The sequence below is a fragment of the Grus americana genome, chromosome 5, assembly GCF_028858705.1.
Source record: "Grus americana isolate bGruAme1 chromosome 5, bGruAme1.mat, whole genome shotgun sequence".
NCBI classification, from domain to species: Eukaryota; Metazoa; Chordata; class Aves; order Gruiformes; family Gruidae; genus Grus; species Grus americana.
This window is the reverse complement of record NC_072856.1, coordinates 29,910,231-29,928,922: the sequence shown is the minus strand read 5'-3', so window position 1 is coordinate 29,928,922 and position 18,692 is coordinate 29,910,231. Positions and strand designations below refer to the sequence as shown.

Genomic DNA, 18,692 nt, shown 5'->3' with positions numbered 1-18,692 from the left:
AGTGAGAACTTGCATTATGAGAACTGCCAGTAGAGCAGTGCCAAAAACATTTTCCCTTCTTTATTTTCCAGAGACAAGAGGAGCTAGAGGTGGGATTTACATTGGATAATATGTGAGTAAATGTGAAATGCAACATAATTTGCAGCAAAAAGAAACAGCAATTCAGGAGCATGAAATAATCTAGTCTAATTGTTCGGAGTACATCATTCCTTGATGATGCTACTGATGAACACAGTTTCCCGAGGAATCTGTGCTATGAGCTGTGTGACGAATTGGTGCGGGCCAGGATGACCTCCCATGAACTTCAGGCAGACAGAGAGAACACCCTAAACCCTTTTCTTTGCCTAGTGTAATGAATACTATTTAAGACCAGAATACTGGGACAGCTGTTTCGTTACACATTTGTCTTTGAGATCAACAGGGGGTTCACCTCTCTTCAAAGCACAACATGGAATAACGCAATGGATTTCTGATCTGGAGCCCTTTCTGTCCCGTCCTCTAACAAACTGCAATTTTTTAAAAAATGGATTCTGTGAAACCGTCTGCAGCTTCAGCTTGGGGCTCAGCATAAAATCACTACACAGTCTGGCCCCGCAGCACTTTATTTTTTTTTCTGAGCTCCAGGACTGGACGAGCCAGTAGGATGACAATTGTGCCTTGATAGAGTAGCGTAGGAGAGGAAACTTGTACCGTGAGTCTCCTGCGACTTTTCTTTCAAATCCAATAGGCAGCTAAAAATAAGCAAGAGGAAAATCAGGAGAAGGGTGTGGCTCATGAATTACTCTGTAATTATACTGAGTTATTAAAAAATGTATTTTTCTTTCTGTTTCATAGTTCAGGTCCTCCTGAAACCATCATTACTAATGGAGTACTAGTGGTGAGTGTTACGTTTTGTCATCTTTCTTGTGCTGTTGCCACACTTGTTTCACTTGACTCACAGCCATCAGGCCAACATACCCTTTGACTGAGCAAAGCCAGCACTGAAACACTGCGATTTCCTACTTCATCATCTGCCTCACGACACGTCCTCGTGGATGGCACCTGTGGAGAGACTGCAGCTGGAACAGCAGGGAGATCCCCCATGCTAGAAAGCCTCCGGTGTTGCAAAGGCAACAAATGGAAGTGGTTTAGGCCCAAGACATTGGTTCAGCAGTGAACTCTCCCTTGGACATCGCTCCTCGTGATTTCCAGTATTGCCAAAACCTCCTGTTCCAGCCAGCATCTGAAATCGAGGTTGTGGTTGAGAGAAAATGTTTTCCTCGGGACAAAGTGCACTGCCTGTATAGCATTCATATCGTCATCAGTAGGAGCTTAGACCGGGAAACATAATCTCACACTGGAAAATTCCCTGCCATGACGTAATTTATTGTTCATGCCTCTTACAGTCTCGCAAAGTCTGCTGCTTGGAAGTCCAGGTGGTTGAGAAGAAGAAGAAGAAAAAAGAGAAGAAATCTTTATCAAGTGAGGTTATTTTTCCATCAGCTATTTTTAAATCATGACGTGCTAGTATTATGAAGGCAATTGGCTTAATGTTAGAATGACAAAAAATCCCAAGAAATCCAACAGCCTTCTGATAGACTCTGTAAGAACCATTTTTTTACAGTTGTGATGAGAAACTTACTCTGTGTCTGCTTTTGTGTCACTTCCGTAGAGAAAGAATTCTCCTTTAAAGTGCAAGGCTCTTACGAAGGCACCCAAGACGTTATGCTGGGATCTGATCGTGTCTTCAGCTCCTCCTCTCCTGCCAAATTCCACTATGCCAGATACAAGCAGCCAACGCTGGATGTTATGCTACCAGGGAAGAAACGACCTCCCTCCTTTGTATGTTGTAACTGGACTTTAGAAAACAAAAATGGCATGTAAAGTAACATGCACCATAATAGTAACAGGAATTTGCATTGTGGAAAGAGAATAATATTCCATACAATATAAACTTGAATATATTTGTATTTTTTCAGTGCTCCCGTGTGTACGACACAGGATCTCCAAATGTGGAACTTCATTCCCTTCCAAGTGGCAAAAACATGATCTTAGCAGAGGTGAGTGCCTGCTCTTGTGCGGGAGAGGTTGAGAAACCTGAGTGTGGAAGTCTGCTTCCCCCTGATGATTACCAGGATACTTTCTGATGATGAAAGCCTGCAAACAAAGATGCCACAATCAAATGGTGGTGGGTCTTTAGGTGATAAAGGCAGGTTGTGCCTCGTTCTGTTTGAATGGTTGTGGGAATACGGGGGATCTCGTTACTCCATCCTGATGTTACTTCATGTTAAATTTGGAGGCTCTGCTGTTCCCCTTCTTACACACGAGTGGGGCATCTCAACTGAGGTAGCACCAGCCTCTTGCTGATGCTGACCATGCTTTGCAAAGCACTTTTAGATTCATGGTTAAAAAAATCCATATAGAATGAAAGGAACACGGCTGTTGTGGGGCATAAGCCGCAGAAAGGGAGGAGCAAATGCTGCTGTGTAGAACAGTAGTGTGGCTGCAGCCTGGCCAGCTGCCTAAGAGAGGTTATGTTAGTAGAGGTGGGTAAGGTATACTTTATCATTACTTTCCTCTGTAAACAGCAGTTGTCTTCAGATGTTACATTCACTAGAAAACATCGGGAATTACTGAACAACTTCCTTGACAATAAACCACTGCAGTCAATTCGCATATGTTGCTGGATTATTCAGAGCTCCCGATTTGTACTCGCATTGCTAGGATGGCACAAGCTAAAATTCCTCGTGGGGCTGCAGGGGAGGAGTGCTAACGCACGTCATCACGCTTACACCATTTGCATTCTTGCTTTCCAGGATAAAGGATTTGATTTATACGTGAAGGCAGAAGACTGGTAAGAGACTTGGCCACTCTTGTAGGCTAACTCGTCCTTAGCTGAACTTGTCTCACCCTTGGCTCTTTACTGGGGAGGAGGCAATCACAGTAGGACAGTAGGTTGTGTGACCAAGTGATGTGGAATTCACATGAGCTGAAAGAAAACTATGTGTAAAATTAACAATGCATGTAGACAATCCGTACTGAGACGTGAATAATGAAAAAGATGCATAAAATAGAAGAAATAATACTACAAGCCAGTTATGCTAGTTGGTGTTATGCTCAGCACAGTCTTTAACCTTTTCTTTAACACTGTACAAGAGCGCAGCTGATCCCCTGGTACTGTTGGTCGTGACGTAGGTAAACTTTGCTGCCTACCTCAAGACAAATATGAGAAGTGTTTCCTACAGCTCTCAGCGCAGGCTAAAGTATGAGAGAATCCGGACTGCAGGTGTCTTGGAAATTATGTGCAAGAATGTCTTTCCTTAGGTTTTCTTTTGGTAACCACTTTTAGAAATTTAGCAGTCCCTTTTTCTATTATTCTTTCATGCAGCATCGTATACCTGCTTGGGAGTGTAGGAAAGGCTCCTCCTGTAAGTGCAGTCTGTCGATCCGTTTTATCTCCTTGTATTGGAAACTCTGAGCTTGTCTACCAATAATAAAATGGAATATTCTTTTTTCCTGATCTCTGCTCCAGCCCTGACCACCTTGACGTGCGTTTGGGGTTTGACCTCTGCGTGCAGGAGCAAGACTTTCTGTGCAAAAGGCAGAAGTACGTTGCTCCTGCTCTGAAGAAGGTCCTGCAGCTGGAACAAGATCTGCTGGACCATGAGGTCTGTAGGGCAAACATTCAAAACATCTAATGAGTGCTTAGCAGTGTGGGCATAACAGCATAATATGACCTCTTTTTCTTCCCAGTTATGTTTTTTTCTGGTCTTTCCTCATCTGTAAACTTACGCACACTTCCAATACTGCCCGGTACCTCTAATCTCACCCTGCCGTTTGTGTCCTTTGCAGTCGCTGTCCTGAATTTAACTCTTCTCCTGCTACACCTTCATCGCAAGCCAGGCTAGATATCCCTTATACAGAAATGGGTTCTTCCACAGTCTTTACCCTATGATTATTATCCTTGTTGATAATCCTTCTTCCTCTCTTTGACCTGTGGGATTTCTTTTTAATTCCTGCCTCTACAACTGATTTTTTTTTTCTCTCTTACTGTCTCTTTTGGTTTGAACTAATGCATTTTCATTTGGTTTTTTTAACAAACATCTGTATCGAACACATTGGAGACAGGTGCCAGTTACCTAAGCGAAAAATTGTCATTACTTTTATTCTGTTCTCCTTTATAAAATAAATAGTAGCTTATGTTTCAGTAGAAATCGTCTGGAGAGAAGTCTGTGTCTGGGCACTTTTGGTGGTGTCAGGCTTTGTGTAGTAGGAGGTCTCTGCTGAGAGCCACAGTCAGCTGCAGTCCGCTGTGTGACGCCAGCCCTCTGTGTTCGTGTGTTGCGCAGACCCCAGTGGTGGCCATCATGACTACGGGGGGAGGGATGAGATCTCTGACCGCGCTGTATGGCAGTCTGCGGGGGCTCAAGAAACTCAACATCTTGGACTGTGCCACATACCTGACTGGCTTGTCTGGTACTACATGGTGAGTAGGACTGTGGGCAACTCTTGGCTGGAGTCTTCCTGATGACACCGGCGTGCTGAAGTAGGCTGGGGCTGACATGCAGTAGTCTACCTATAATACATTGTCAGCAGTCCTATTTTTTTGATCTTCTTCCAAAATTGACAGATTAAAGTCTTTTCATGGGGGAAAGTCACATAATTTGCAATGGTACGAAAACAAGTGTTTTCCTAAGAACAGCTTATGGAAAATTGCTCAAACCATTTTGACAGGGATAATGACTGTGACTTCAAAGGGAACATGATAGTTTCTTAGGGAACTGAAGACAGGAAACCTTTCTTTAATTTCAAGTCCAGAAATTAAAATAGAAACATAAAACGTAGCCACTGCCTACTTCAAACCTTGTTTGTTTTTTTTCCCCTCTTCAATATATATTTCTTCTTCCTAGGACCATGTCAAACTTGTACAGAGATGCTGACTGGTCACAAAAGGATCTCGACAAGCAAATCAGTGAGGCTCGAAAACATATGACAAAATGCAAAATAAATTCCCTTTCCTTGAAGTATTTGAAGTATTACAAAAAGCAGCTGTGTCAACGGAAAAGAGAGGGCCGCAAAACATCTTTTATAGATCTCTGGGGGCTTGTCCTGGAATCTTTGTTACATGATGGGGTACAGTATGTCATAAAGCAGCATTTACAGTGGCTTACAATTTTCTGAAAATTAATTTCTGGAGAAGATATTTTCCTGTTTGTTCTGAGACAAGTAATTTGTTATGAGGCTGTGTGTATGCAAATGCACAACCGTTTCCAAAACATTTGATGGCAGTCTTTTAGATATCCAACCATGGTGGAAATCAGCTTTCTCGCTTGTGAGATTTTGGATATGTTTTTCTGGGAAGAACCCAAGATTAATGTTTTGAAAAATATTCTATTTTAAGTTTTTGGGGGTTTTTTTTGCATATTCTGCAACTATTTTATTTAGAAATAGCAAATTGCAGACATTACCTTAACGACCATTAGATGTATTAACAAACAGACCTGCAGACTTTTGAAATGTTTGAGAGGTCTTACATAAACTTGCAGCATAACGTGTTAAACTGGATTATACCAAAAGATTTGCTTTCTGCTCTTCATCATTTCTTTCCATTTTCATCCTAATGGGTCATCCAACATTCTGGCATCAGATTGGATGCCAGCAGATATTTCAGTAACAGAACACCTACAGGAAATTTGAAAAATATGGAACATTTCAGAATTTAAGTCCAGCACGCATTATATATTAGAGGCAGAAATTTTCCTGCCCTACAAGCTTAGATGCAGAGAAAACGGTCCTGTGCTAATTTTCGTCTCAGTGTAACCGTATTTCTGGAATCACAGAAAGACAACCATAGACTCTCTGATCAACAACGGGCCATTGATCGTGGTCAGAACCCACTGCCTATCTATACTGCAGTCAATGTCAAGAACAACTATAGCACTCTGGATTTCAAAGGTAATTATGAGACTTCTGAGAGTCATTTGTCTTAATATTTAAGCTTGTAAAACCTGGGACAGTCTATTTTAGTCTAAAAAAAGCCCTCATTTAAAGACCAGAACCTCAGCTGATGTGTATTCGTATAATGTCCTTGTGGTCAGGTAAAAGTTTGACTGCCTATGTAACAGTCTCAAAAATATTCCAAAGACTTTTCACGTTCATGAGTTTTCAGTTGTACCATGCTTATAACTTGTTATTGGTCTGAAATATTAGAGTAACTGCAGAAATTAATTTAATTTTTAACTCCTTTCATTCCCATGATGGCACCATCATTTTTATCTACAGCTAAGGGGCTGTAGCAAAACATCATTCTCTTCTTTGTCTTCCTTTTCACAGAATGGGTGGAGTTCACCCCTTATGAGGTGGGATTGCAAAAATACGGAGCTTTTGTTCGCGTTGAGGACTTTGGCAGTGAGTTCTTCATGGGTCGGTTGATGAAGAAGGTCCCTGAATCCCGGATCTGCTTCTTAGAAGGTAAGCTATTAAAAACATCTGAATGATATTTTATTTTTCTTTTTTTTAATTTTGTGCTATATAGACTAAATGCTAATAAAGCGCTGGTGCATGACTGACAGGGCAGTTTCACTGGAGAGGATAAATATCTCATCTCTGAATTCATACTTACTATAATGGATTCAGTTTACTGTAAAAAAGAAAATTCAAAGTGATAGATAGTTATTTTCATTTTTAAAGCTATTTTTGAATAAAAATATAGCATCGCTTCCAGTCCAACAATAAAATTCAGGTCCCTGGGAATCCACAGTTCTGCTCGTGCTATTCCAAAAGGGTGAATTTCAGAGCCTCTTGCCTGTCTCACAGGTAGTCAGTAATTAGCGCGCTTCCTGTAGATGGTTTACGTGAGACTTCCTGCTGCTTCTCCACCGCATCAGGGTGCGTTTGAGCATGCTGCGTTTGAGCAGGTCCCCCCTGCTCCAGAGAGTCTGCTTTGGCCATGTATCACTGGCTCCAGTTTCCACAGTGCCTGGGCAACTCTGCGGGGGGAAGCAGCATAGTTCATATCCAGAAGCGTTTTTGCTATTGATTGAAGTGGAGCGTGGATATGTGTTTTCCAGACAAAGAGACAAGCTGTCAACTTGTTCGACTGGTTTGAGATGCAAACATCTCTTCAACTGGCCACTTGGAGTGAGGGAAACCTTGTACTATTTTAGCCTAAGCCTATGCTGGATGTGCATACATTTGCACATCCTGAACCAAAACACAGTGAGAACTTGTGCCCTAAGGGATAACCAAAAAAAAATTGTTCAAGCTCAGAAATGCATGGCCGAAACTGATCCCTCAGTGTGTTATATCAGGCTTATTCTCAAAAAGGGAAGGCTGCAAATGCAGAGGCTGTTAGATCACATCGTAGTTAGACCCTTATCGGTATAATTCCCCATCAAATCTCTCAGATTGCAAACATTCATCCTTTCTTCTTATACAATCCTTGTCACACTTAGGTTTTTTTCTGAAAGCCCAGGCACCTTAAATTATATGCATTCACAAAAATCTCACCATTCATTAAAATATATATCCAGCCCTACGTACCGTAAGACAAAACCTGGATATCAAAATAAAGCTTAAAAGCCCACATCCAAATAAAAATGACACATCATCCATTTAAAACAAACTAAGAAAAAACATACTCCTTGTGAATTTTATTTCATGACAACAGTTTTGCAGGTCATGATGCGTGAATGTTTGTGTAAGAAAGCTGTTTCCTTTTACAGGCATGTGGAGTAGTTTATTTTCATTGAACGTGTTATATATCTGGAATTTGTCCCATTCATCAGAAGATTTCTGGCACAGGTGGACCCGGGACAAAATCGACAATATAGGTAAATTATCATACTTCTTCCTTACTGTGTATTTATTGTTAGATAGAGTTAATGTTAGAGAAACTATTGTACTATTGTGCTACGTGAGATGTGCACAGTATATTTGGCATTTTTTGGAGTGTTTCTTCAAAGACCGCATTGCCTTTCTGGAAGGAATTGAATTCAACATCTCGTACTGCAAAGCATAATTGGATAATTTAAAAACCTCCAGTTCTGTGATCTATGTGCTCACTGAGGGCTCAACACTGATGTTGCAGATGAGTAAAATGTTCAGGAATATTAAGACTGATCAGTAAATGATTAATAAAACAAAAAGTTTTTGACTACATCAAGTAAGAGCTACTGTAATACAAACAAGTACAACAGTTATCCTTTTCCAAAGCCTGCATTCAGTCTGTTCCACAAGTGTGCATACGTCTGGCGCAGATTTTTATTGCTGACAGATACTGGGTCTTGTTTTTTATCCAAGTCTGGACTGTGTAAGGAAATGGTATTTGGCTGGTAAGAGTAGCATTTTATTTTCTTTTTCATTCGGTCACTTGTGCTCATCGAATCTTTTCATCCTAAGCCTTTTAAATAAAGAAAACACTGATTTTTATTACTTACCTTGACATCTTGGGGGATGACCTTGCTCTAGGCAGGCAGAATTTAACAGCCTTTCCCTGTGCAGAGGAGGAACCAATCCTACCGCTGAAGCTGCACGAACTGAGGACTCGCCTGTTCACGCCTCCTGGCCCCCTCGGCAGTGCTCTTCGCAGCGCTCTCACCGACCGCCTCTGCATTGCCCAGGAGCACAACTTCCTAAAGGGTTTCCAGATGCATAATGACTACCTGGAGAACAAGCACTTTTGCAGATGGAAAGGTAAGAGAAGACCTGCGTGCCTGGGGAGACAATAACCAAGCAGAACAAAACGAAAACCCAGATTTTATATTAAACCCATTTTCCAAGGTTAGAGCCCATGTTTGGGCTGAATCACTATTAGATCAATCAGTTGTGGCACACCTGGGTGTAGCATGGTGTGGTGTTGAGCTCTATGCCAAGGGTTTGCTGGTGGCAGACACCTCCTGAGGCAGGGACACCAGGTCCTGGTGGTGGTTCTCCCTTTCCCTGTTTGAAGACACACTCGGTGGAAAGGCAGATAAACCCCCTTCAAGAATGTTGCTACTGCAGGTCCAAAACTGCACATGGCTGGAGTTGGAAGGGCAGAAGAGAACGGATATGGTGAATCTCCCTTCCCCACAGACAGTAACCAGTTAGGGCTCTGTGGTCATCATGTAAGAGTGGAAAACAGGGTACCCAGTTTTGCACTATTGCACTTACAGCAAGAAAAATCTTTCCTTTTAGATACTGTGTTAGACACGTTTCCCAACCAGCTGACACAATCAGAGGAATTCCTATCTCTGGTAGATACAGGATTTTTCATCAATACAAGCGTCATGCCACTTTTAAAACCAGAGAGAAAGGTGGACGTCATCCTGCATTTAAATTACAGTGCAGGATCACAGATACAGGTGAGAGGAATTGAAGCAGTCTCTATTAACAGCTGTACACCTGGAAGTTTTTAACACTTAGATGCTTTCTATATTGCTGCTAATAAAAGTCTTAACCACTAGCACTTTTAGCTTAATGCTGCAGTGTGATATTTCATACTGTACATATTCTCATTTGTTTTTCTTGTATGATACAACAGTTTTGTGCTAAGAATTCAGGGAAAACATAAACCTTCTCTCCAATGACCTTCTCTCCTATAGGGGTTTCAGAGCTTTCACACAGCCAGCTTGGAAAAGGCTCCCTTTGTTACTTGATGCCAAGAAATACTGAGCCCTGAAATAATCTTTAAGTCTCAGTCTGTTCTGTTCATTGATCCAGGCTCTGGACCACACCTGCAAGTACTGCTCAGAGCAGGGAATCCTTTTTCCCAGAGTGGACTTGAGTGAAGAAGACAGGAAAAACCTGAAGGAGTGTTACCTCTTTGATGGTGCTGAGACTCCAGGAGCGCCACTACTGCTATTTTTCCCACTAATTAATGATACCTTCCAAAAATACAAAGCACCAGGTAAGTTATCAAACATGTTAAAAAAAGGTTGACATCATGGCCAGACTACTAAAGGGAGTATATTTAATACTCCAACCCTTGAACTTCACTGTTGGCTCATTTCAATACATCTCATCTGTTGCTTAAAGTTACTTTTTTTACCATGTCAGATTTGATGCCATGGCTGTGCTGTTCCAATCCCTAAGCTAGCTAGTTTGCAGGTAACTTTGATGTATCTATGTGAGCCACAGCTACAGCTCAGAACTGCAGCGTAGACCCATGTAAGAGGAATAATCACTATTTTTCTCCCCTCATCATGTGAAGCAGCTGATATCCACCCGAGTCAGGGACTGAGCTGCCAGTTTAAAAAAGAATTATTTGTTTTTAAAAAAATTTATACCCAAAAGAGTAATTTAGATTATGAACTCTGCCTGTGGAGAGACATCTCCTTTCCCTGCTCTGTTAAGAGTTTGCTTGCTTATGACCAGAGCAAATCTCATCTCCCAGCAGTGATTTGTCGCCCTTTCCTCCTAGGTCAGAAGCGCTCAGAGTCAGAGATGGAAGATGGCAAAGTTGATCTCTATGGCTGCTGTTCCCCTTATTCAACATATTCAATTCAGTACACCGAGAAGGCATATGACCGTTTGGTTCAGCTGGGTGAATACAACATCCTGAATAACGAAGACCTCATTATGCAGGCCTTGCACACAGCAGTAGCACGGAAAAGGCAGAAAAAGAAATAATGCCAGACAAGGGAGGATGCTTTTGTGTCCCTTAGCCTGCTGAGAGACTGAAGCTCCTTTACGATCAGCCAGCAGGCTTCAAAGGATTTCTGTTCAACCCCACTAATGGCAATCTCAGACGAACAAAGAAGAGACTGAAGAGAAACTTTTTTTCTCCGAAGAATTTCACTGCAACAATTCATTGCAATTCATCTACAACAGTGGCGTACAAGTCATTGTATGGTACAGAGGGTGGGCAACCATGAAGAAGAAGGTGCTAAGATGATAATGAGCATTGTGCTAGTTGCCTTGAGAAAGAGTTTGAAATGTTTAAGTCTAGCATGTTCAGGGCAGACCACATTAAAAGTGTATTTTATTAACTTGGCTTGTGTTTTGTGTTTGTGAGGCGGTGGTGAGGCAAGCAGCAGCCTGTGGGCCAGGTTTGTGACTGGGACCGTAGGTAAGTGTTTAGAGAAAGAAAGGCATATGCCATATGGCATCCTGTGGGCACAGATCACCTCCGAGGGAGCCTTAGGACACAGACAGAGGAGACACAGACCGTGGGTACCAGATCAACTGAGAAAGAAAGAGTTTTGATGAAGTTCGCCACTGCTTGACCACCAAAGTCCTCTGTGTGCTTCCTCATTGCTTCTTGGATACCCATCTCTCTTCCCACTCCGTCTGTGAGCAGTAGTAGCGTAGTAACTAGAAATAGAAGCTGAACACCACTCTGCTGGCTTTAAATCTCCTCAAAACAAGAGCAAGGATGTACAGGCCCTTGAGTTCATCAGCTCCGCCTGCCCTTCGCTGTTGGCATGAGCTCGGCACCTGCAGAATTAGGAGTCACCCACGTGGGGGAGAAAGGGTGCAAGAAGGAAGATTATGTGTTTTGCAGTAGGGCATCTAAAGAGGATATCCTGCTCCAGGAATGTTATTTTTCCCTCTTGAGATAGCAAAAATTTATTTTAACTATAGAGTTGCTGTGAGCCTTGTGCTAGCTGTGAACAAGAAGACAAGAAAGGTGCAGACCCGTAGAGATCCCTGGAAGCTCTGGGAAGGTTTGCTATAACAAATACACCCTTCTGGATGGCCAGCTGCGGCAGGAGGATCTGTGCCTCCTGAGCTGTAATTTCTCTTGGAATGACTGCACCAAACCTAGCACAGACATGTACATACATGGCATAATTTGGCCATTTGGGCCAAATGTGCTGTGATAAGAGGATGTCTAACCCAGGCTTCTGTCACTGTTCACGGGAGGGAGGAGACAGAGGAGCGCTTTGCTTGCACCCATAGCAAAGATCCTCCTGCTCCTCTTGCATGCCTCTCACTGCCTGGTTTGTTCCCTAGGGTTAACATGCTTTACTTACTCATTGGGAAAAGAAAAAAGAAAAAAAAAAAGTAAGGAAATAGCCTCATGAGATCAAAAAAAACATGCAAACTGGGATCACACAGTCATATCAATATGAGTATGCAAGAGTACTTCTTTCCAAACACATGAATAAGCTTATATGGATTAAGTTCATTGCAGATAACCCATGCTCTAGGTTGAATTAATAACATAAAACACACTAATACTTTACAGACCAAATGAGTTATTTTATGTTTCTCCAGACCATTCACTTCTCAGTTACTAACAGACAGTAGAAATTCCCTAATTCTTTATAGGTATCTATTTTATTAACTGAAGTAATATTGAAAGTAATAATACAACTAAGACCATCCTATTTTTACAGCATGTGACAAATTTGTCAAAATGAGTAAAGCTTACTCCACATATGCATGCTTTTTTTTTTTTTTTTAAATACTGTAGTACTTTAGAAGGTTAGGTTGGAAGATGAAGCTTAGGATGTGTTGAGTTTCTCAGTGTACATAACAGTACAGCATCTACAATTTGTAGCCTCCTAAAACCACCTGTGGTTACATTTCAGTGTTAAAGGTCTTTAGATTGCAGAAAGAATAGCATAGCATAGCATAGAATAGACTATTTCAGTTGGAAGGGACCTACAATGATGTTCTAGTCCAACAGCCTGACCAATTCTGGGCTGACCAAGTTAAAGCATGTTATTAAGGGCATTGTCCAAATGCCTGTTGAACACTGACAGGCTTGGGGCATCGACCACCTCTCTAGGAAGCCTGTTCCAGTGTTTGACCACCCTCTCGGTAAAGAAATGCTGCCTCATGTCCAGTCTAAGCCTCCCCTGGTGCAGCTTTGAGCCAGTCCCATGCATCCTATCACTGGATACCAGGGAGAAGAGCTCAGCACCTACCTCTCCCCAGCCTCCCTTTCTCCAAACTAGACAAGCCCAAAGCCCTTAGCCGCTCCTCACAGGCCATGCCTTCTAGCCCTTCCACCAGCTTTGTTGCCCTCCTCTGGACACATTCAAGGACCTTCACATCCTTCTTGTATTGTAGGGCCCAGAGCTGCACCCAGTACCCCAGGTGAGGCTGCACCAATGCTGAATACAGTGGGGTAATGCCCTCTCTTGACCGGCTGGTTACGCTGTGTTTGATGCACCCCGGGATGCAGTTTGCCCTCTGGGCTGCCAGGGCACGCTGCTGACTCATATTGAGCTGCTGTGGACCAGCACCCCCAGATCCCTTTCTGCAGGGCTGCTCTCCAGCCACTCCTCTCCCAATTTATACTTGCGGCTGGTGTACAGGACTCTGTATTGAGCTTACATGGCAAGGTTTTGGTAGCAAGGTGGGGTGCTGCTGGGGTGTCCTCAGTGTCTTCCAGCCACGTTTCTAGGCTCATGTGCAGGATTTAATCTCTACTTTCCAAATGAGTAGATAAAGGTATCCACCGTGTGCTTGGCTGAGTCATGTCACTCTGAAGCTTTAAATAGCATCGGCAGAGCCTGGTAGAGGGAGCAGGACACAGTGTTTCTGTAATGACATGCCAGCCAAGGACAAAGGTGCTCTGTGCAGTTTTCTATTTTAAAATACAGGGGAGAGGGAGTGTCAGTGGCTGGGAGGGGCGTCTGTGAAATGCCTGCCTTGTCCTGTAAGGGAGTTCTCTGGATGTATTCACACTTTTATTTCTATACTGCTGAAAAGTTGTAGCTTTAACAGTGTGGTTTGTCCAGGGTAGATTCTCAGATTTTTTTTCATGGATTATGGACAGGTTCTGGTGCTTCAGCTCTTCTTCACTTTGCATTTATCCTTTCAGAATGAAACTCTGAGAGCTGGTCATCTTGTAGTCAGCCTGGACTGATTTTCTCATGAGCAGCTCACTTTCTTTGCACCTCACAAGGGATGGTTCTTACAACTACAAACGGGTCAGATGCAATTTCCTTACAGAGTATCACTAGCGCTTCCAGCTTCAGCCATTCACACGTCAGTGGGGAGTTGGGTATCTCCCACATGGTTTTGTGTTTGCCTTTTCTTCTAGGATGCCCCTCAAATGGATAGGCTCTTTTAAATGACTGTAGTCATTTGCAAAATGTCTCTTTTTAGACATTTGCTGAGGCGTGTTTTGCTCAGTCAGGCCTAAGTCAGGATTCAATGAGCTTGAAGCAGGCTTTTTACAACTTTCACATGTGAAACCAAAACCAGAGGTTCAGCAAGGAGCAGCAGTAGGCTGCAGTAAATAAGACTGGAAGGTCTTAGGAGAGGTGAGGAAGGTGTGCGAAGCTCTTGGAGGCTAAAGCGAAGCCTGGAGGGATATTTAGGTTGTTTGCATCCTTTGCCTTTGCGATCCTTGTTCACAGGTGCATAATGATAAGCAAAACGTTGAGGGACAGTTTTCCGGGGCATGGTTTTCCCACTGTTGCTTGCGAAATTGTCCTACCAGCTTGCACTTCTTTAATAAGTCTATTTTATAACACTGTAGAGAGCTCTTGAATTGTTTAGCTCTGGTTAGCTCCTATTAGACTGTGGAAGAACAAAATAAAACAGTGAATACAGTTTTGCATTTGCACTAGATTATTCATCTTATTGCTTCCCATAGACTTGTAAAAGCCAGAAGTACTGTCAGATCATCTTGTTAGATGTCAGGCCTGTTACCTGCTTAATGTTACTTAAACGTTAATCCCGATCACCTGTGACTCACCAAAGTCGGTCTTGAAGAAAAATGACCCCTTTTCTTTTAAAGATATCAGGAATGGTGAAGTCACCCCGTTTCATGGAAGCGTGTTCCAGTGGGTGATCATCTTCCAGCAATAAGTATGCACCTTGTTTCGAGCCTCATTTAGTTTGGTCAGAGCCCAGACATTAGTTCTAGTTAAATCTTTTCCTAGTAACTTAAAAGCCATTGTATAACCACTGTTTCTTCACTAGAGTCAATTTTATAAAATATGCCAAGGTTACATCACAGTCGTCTTTTCCTCAAACCACTTGATGCAGCCCATCAAGTTCTCATTATAAACCCCCCTTTATTTCCTATATCCAACTGTATCTCTTTTCTTGCACTCCCTCCAACTCTTCATTGTCCCTTTACCAAATGCAGACTCCAGTACCCTTTATAGAATCACAGAATGATTTGGGTTGGAAGGGACCTTAAAGATCACCTAGTTCCAACCCCCCTGCCACGGGCAGGGACACCCTCCACTAGACCAGGTTGCCCAAAGACCCAACCAACCTGGCCTTGAACACTTCCAGGGATAGGGCCTCCACAACCTCTCTGGGCAACCTGTTCCAGTGCCTCACCACCCTCACAGTAAAGACTTTTTTCTTCTAAAAAATTCTAAATCTGTCCCCTGCTTCAGCTTAAGGCCATTACCCCTTGTCCTATCACTCCATGCCCTTGTAACCAGTCCCTCTCCAGCTTTCCTGTAGGCCCCTTCAGGTGCTGGAAGACTGCTATAAGGGCTCCCCAGAGCCTTCTCTTCTCCAGGCTGAACAACCCCAACTCTTTCAGCCTGTCCTCATAGGACAGGTGCTCCAGCCCGCTGATCATCTTCATGGCCCTCCTCTGGACCCTCTCCAACAGGTCCATGTCTTTCTTGTACTGGGGACTCTGGAGCTGGATGCAGTACTCCAGGTGGGGTCTCACAAGAGCAGAGTAGAGGGGCAGGATCACCTCCCTCAACCTGCTGGTCACACTTCTTTTGATGCAGCCCAAGACACAGCTGGCTTTCTGGGCTGCAAGCGCACACTGCTGGCTCATGTTGAGCTTCTCATCAATCAATCCCCCCAAGTCCTTCTCCTCAGGGCTGCTTTCAATCCATTCCTCGCCCAGCCTATAGCTGTGCTTGGGATTGCCCCGACCCACGTGCAGGACCTTGCACTTGGCCTTGTTGAACTTCATGTGGTTCGCACGGGCCCACCTCTCCAGCCTGTCAAGGTCCCTCTGGATGGCATCCCTTCCCTCCAGCGTGTCAACCGCACCACATAGCTTGGTGTTGTCAGCAAACTTGCTGAGGGTGCACTCGATCCCACTGTCCATGTTGCCAACAAAGATGTTAAACAGCACTGGTCCCAGTACCGACCCCTGAGGAACGCCACTCATCACTGGTCTCCGCTTGGACATTGAAATACTGACCGGAACTCTTTGAGTGCAACCATCCAGCCGTTTCCTTATCCACTGAGTGATCCATCCACCAAATCCATGTCTCTCCAATTTAAAGAAGGATGTCATGCAGAACAGTGTCAAATGCTTTGCACACGTCCAGGTAGGTGACATCAGGTGCTCTTCCCTTATCCACCGACACTGTAACCCTCTCATAGAATGCCACCAAATTTGTCAGACAAGATTTGCCCTTAGTGAACCATGTGGGCTGTCACCAATCACCTCCTTATTATCCGCATGCCTTAGCATAGTTTCCAGGGGGATCTGCTCCATGATCTTGCCGGGCACAGAGGTGAGACTGACCGGCCTGTAGTTCCCCAGGGGTTATGTCTCCCCTTTTCCAGTCAGTGGGAATTTCACCAGACTGCCACAACTCACATATAAATGGCTTCCCAGATTCTATATACAGAATCCAATTGTCCTCATTTGCCATTAGAGACTTCTGCTGAGCTGTTTGTCTTCCATAAGCTGGTGAGTTAGTGTTTTCCACACTACAGTCTTCCCTTTCGTAAGGGGGAGTAAATCGTAACATACATTTGTCATTCCTTTAATCATAACTTCACACTTCAGTGCATTAGAATTAACTGTGGTTAATCAGGCCAGTTTATCAAGCAGGTCAAATCATTCTGTATGATTGCCCTGTCCTCAGTATTACTCAGCACTCCATCAATCTTTGTTCTACTGCAAATCTGGCCAGTCAGGATGTCACGTTTATTTCCAAATCACTCATGAAAATGTTTAATAGAGTTTGAGACTGGTAAATGCTTAAAAATTCCTAAAACTTTTTCCAGTGACATTTTTCACTGAAATCAGCTAATGTTCTTAACTTTAGTAATATATACTTTTTTCAGTCTTTGCATTACAAACTCTTACTATATTTGCACAATAGACTATTAAGTAAAAAACCCCTGCAACTGCCACATAGAACAAAATTTGTTTTTTCTTATTAAAAACTACACTATTTTATACTGACTGGCTTCCAGAAGGTAGCTCAGGGCCTACCAAAACTGTTCATCCCCTTACAGGGAACCTCTGGCTAATGCTAACACCAGAAAGATTTCTTTTCCATGGTGTCACCTTGCATCAGCATTTTACTATCCCATGCAGCTTATTGGTGGAGTATCTTGTAATTCCTTTGACATCCTCTACAGATTTATTGCACTCTGGTCACTGAAAGATAACTCCAGTACACTGGTTTGCAAGATCAATGCATCCATAGGAACAGCACACCTCAGTTTACTGGCATCACCTCTAGTACATACCTAAGATAAGGAAATTAAAGAAGAATTTCTGTGCATAATCCAAATATAAGCAAGACTTTCACTAAGGTTAATAGAAATAGATTTAGAAAGAAAGAGAAAGAAAGAAAGAAAGAAAGAAAGAATTATATCAACTTTTATTAAGACCAGCTCCCAACAGCTTTTCCTGTCCTTTTATTTCCCAGCTATATGGTTCTTAAGCTATTTACTGAACCATATGGCTAGGCATTCAGTTCATATGCAAGTCAGGTAGGTCCCTTATTTCTGCCTTCATGGAAAGGATTTCAGACATCATTTTTACTCCAAATCTCCACGGATATTTTTTATGCATGCAGATAGATAGATAGATATACACACATACACACACAAACACATACATATGGAATTTGACTGGGTGGAACCCTCTGTTGTCCAGACAGCAAATTGTACTAGTTAATAACTGTCCTAAGGCTAACTTAATTACACGTCATCAATCTTTTTTCAGGGAAAACACTCCCTTGTGTGGTAGAGTGCAGTTTTCAGTGTATAATTGCTTTGTACACTGAAACTTGTACTCAATATAAACATGCATACATTAACAAATGCTGTACAAAACATATGAAACATAAATAAGAAGAATGTATGTAACTTGAAACTAACTCTTGACTTAAAATAAGTATTGCTATTAACTACTTCAGGGATGAAGGAGCATTTGGTGTGTATGACTACCAGCCCACATTTTGAGGAATAGCAAGAGAACTAAGAACTGATTTTTAACTAATCAGATATTGTGCCCACTATTGCAATGACAGCCAGGGTAACCAATCGACTGGTACCTTACCACATCCCACTTGCTATTTTTGAAAATTGGCACAATTTTCACTTTCTTTCCATTTTCTCCAGTTCTACGGTATCCCAAGAATTACAAGAGCTGAACCATAGACAGTCAAGAATCCTCCTAGACTACGCTTTTGGAACTAATTGGTAAGAATGATCTCTGTTCTGTCTTAATATGTGTTATATGGCTATGTGTTGCGAAGCAGTTCATAGTATTTGTCAATAAAACATGTTTCCCAACATAGAACACAAGTGTTCTATTAGCAATCCTGCATTAGCTGCCTCATTAGTAATTACTTTGCCTTCTCTATGAAGTAATCAGTATAGACCTTTGATAGGATTTTGCTTTCTCCTCATATACATTTCTTTTATATTTTCATATCTATATATGTGTGTATATATATATGCTTCCTATTGTCACCCTTGGAAACCATTTTTTCCTATATTCTATAAGTTTTGATTTATGTTGAAAGTTTCATATTTCCCGTTTTCCCATGTACTGTGCATTGCTTTTTCACATCCGGCTGCTGCCTTCTTAT

General features: G+C 42.5%; 1 protein-coding gene across 1 annotated transcript in view; it reads left to right on the top strand.

The window, feature by feature from the left end:
* Positions 1-10,590, top strand: part of LOC129206741 (uncharacterized) — a 54,604-nt gene extending 44,014 nt beyond the window's left edge. Inside the window, exons 27-42 of the mRNA XM_054826520.1 lie at positions 72-112; positions 835-877; positions 1,386-1,461; positions 1,652-1,821; positions 1,959-2,039; positions 2,796-2,833; positions 3,512-3,647; positions 4,329-4,465; positions 4,890-5,112; positions 5,820-5,934; positions 6,313-6,450; positions 7,704-7,811; positions 8,482-8,673; positions 9,157-9,323; positions 9,682-9,868; positions 10,382-10,590. Coding sequence (XP_054682495.1) covers positions 72-112; positions 835-877; positions 1,386-1,461; positions 1,652-1,821; positions 1,959-2,039; positions 2,796-2,833; positions 3,512-3,647; positions 4,329-4,465; positions 4,890-5,112; positions 5,820-5,934; positions 6,313-6,450; positions 7,704-7,811; positions 8,482-8,673; positions 9,157-9,323; positions 9,682-9,868; positions 10,382-10,590 — 2,061 coding nt within the window. The remainder of the gene's footprint in view (positions 1-71; positions 113-834; positions 878-1,385; positions 1,462-1,651; positions 1,822-1,958; positions 2,040-2,795; positions 2,834-3,511; positions 3,648-4,328; positions 4,466-4,889; positions 5,113-5,819; positions 5,935-6,312; positions 6,451-7,703; positions 7,812-8,481; positions 8,674-9,156; positions 9,324-9,681; positions 9,869-10,381) is intronic.
* The last annotated feature ends 8,102 nt before the right edge of the window (positions 10,591-18,692 follow it).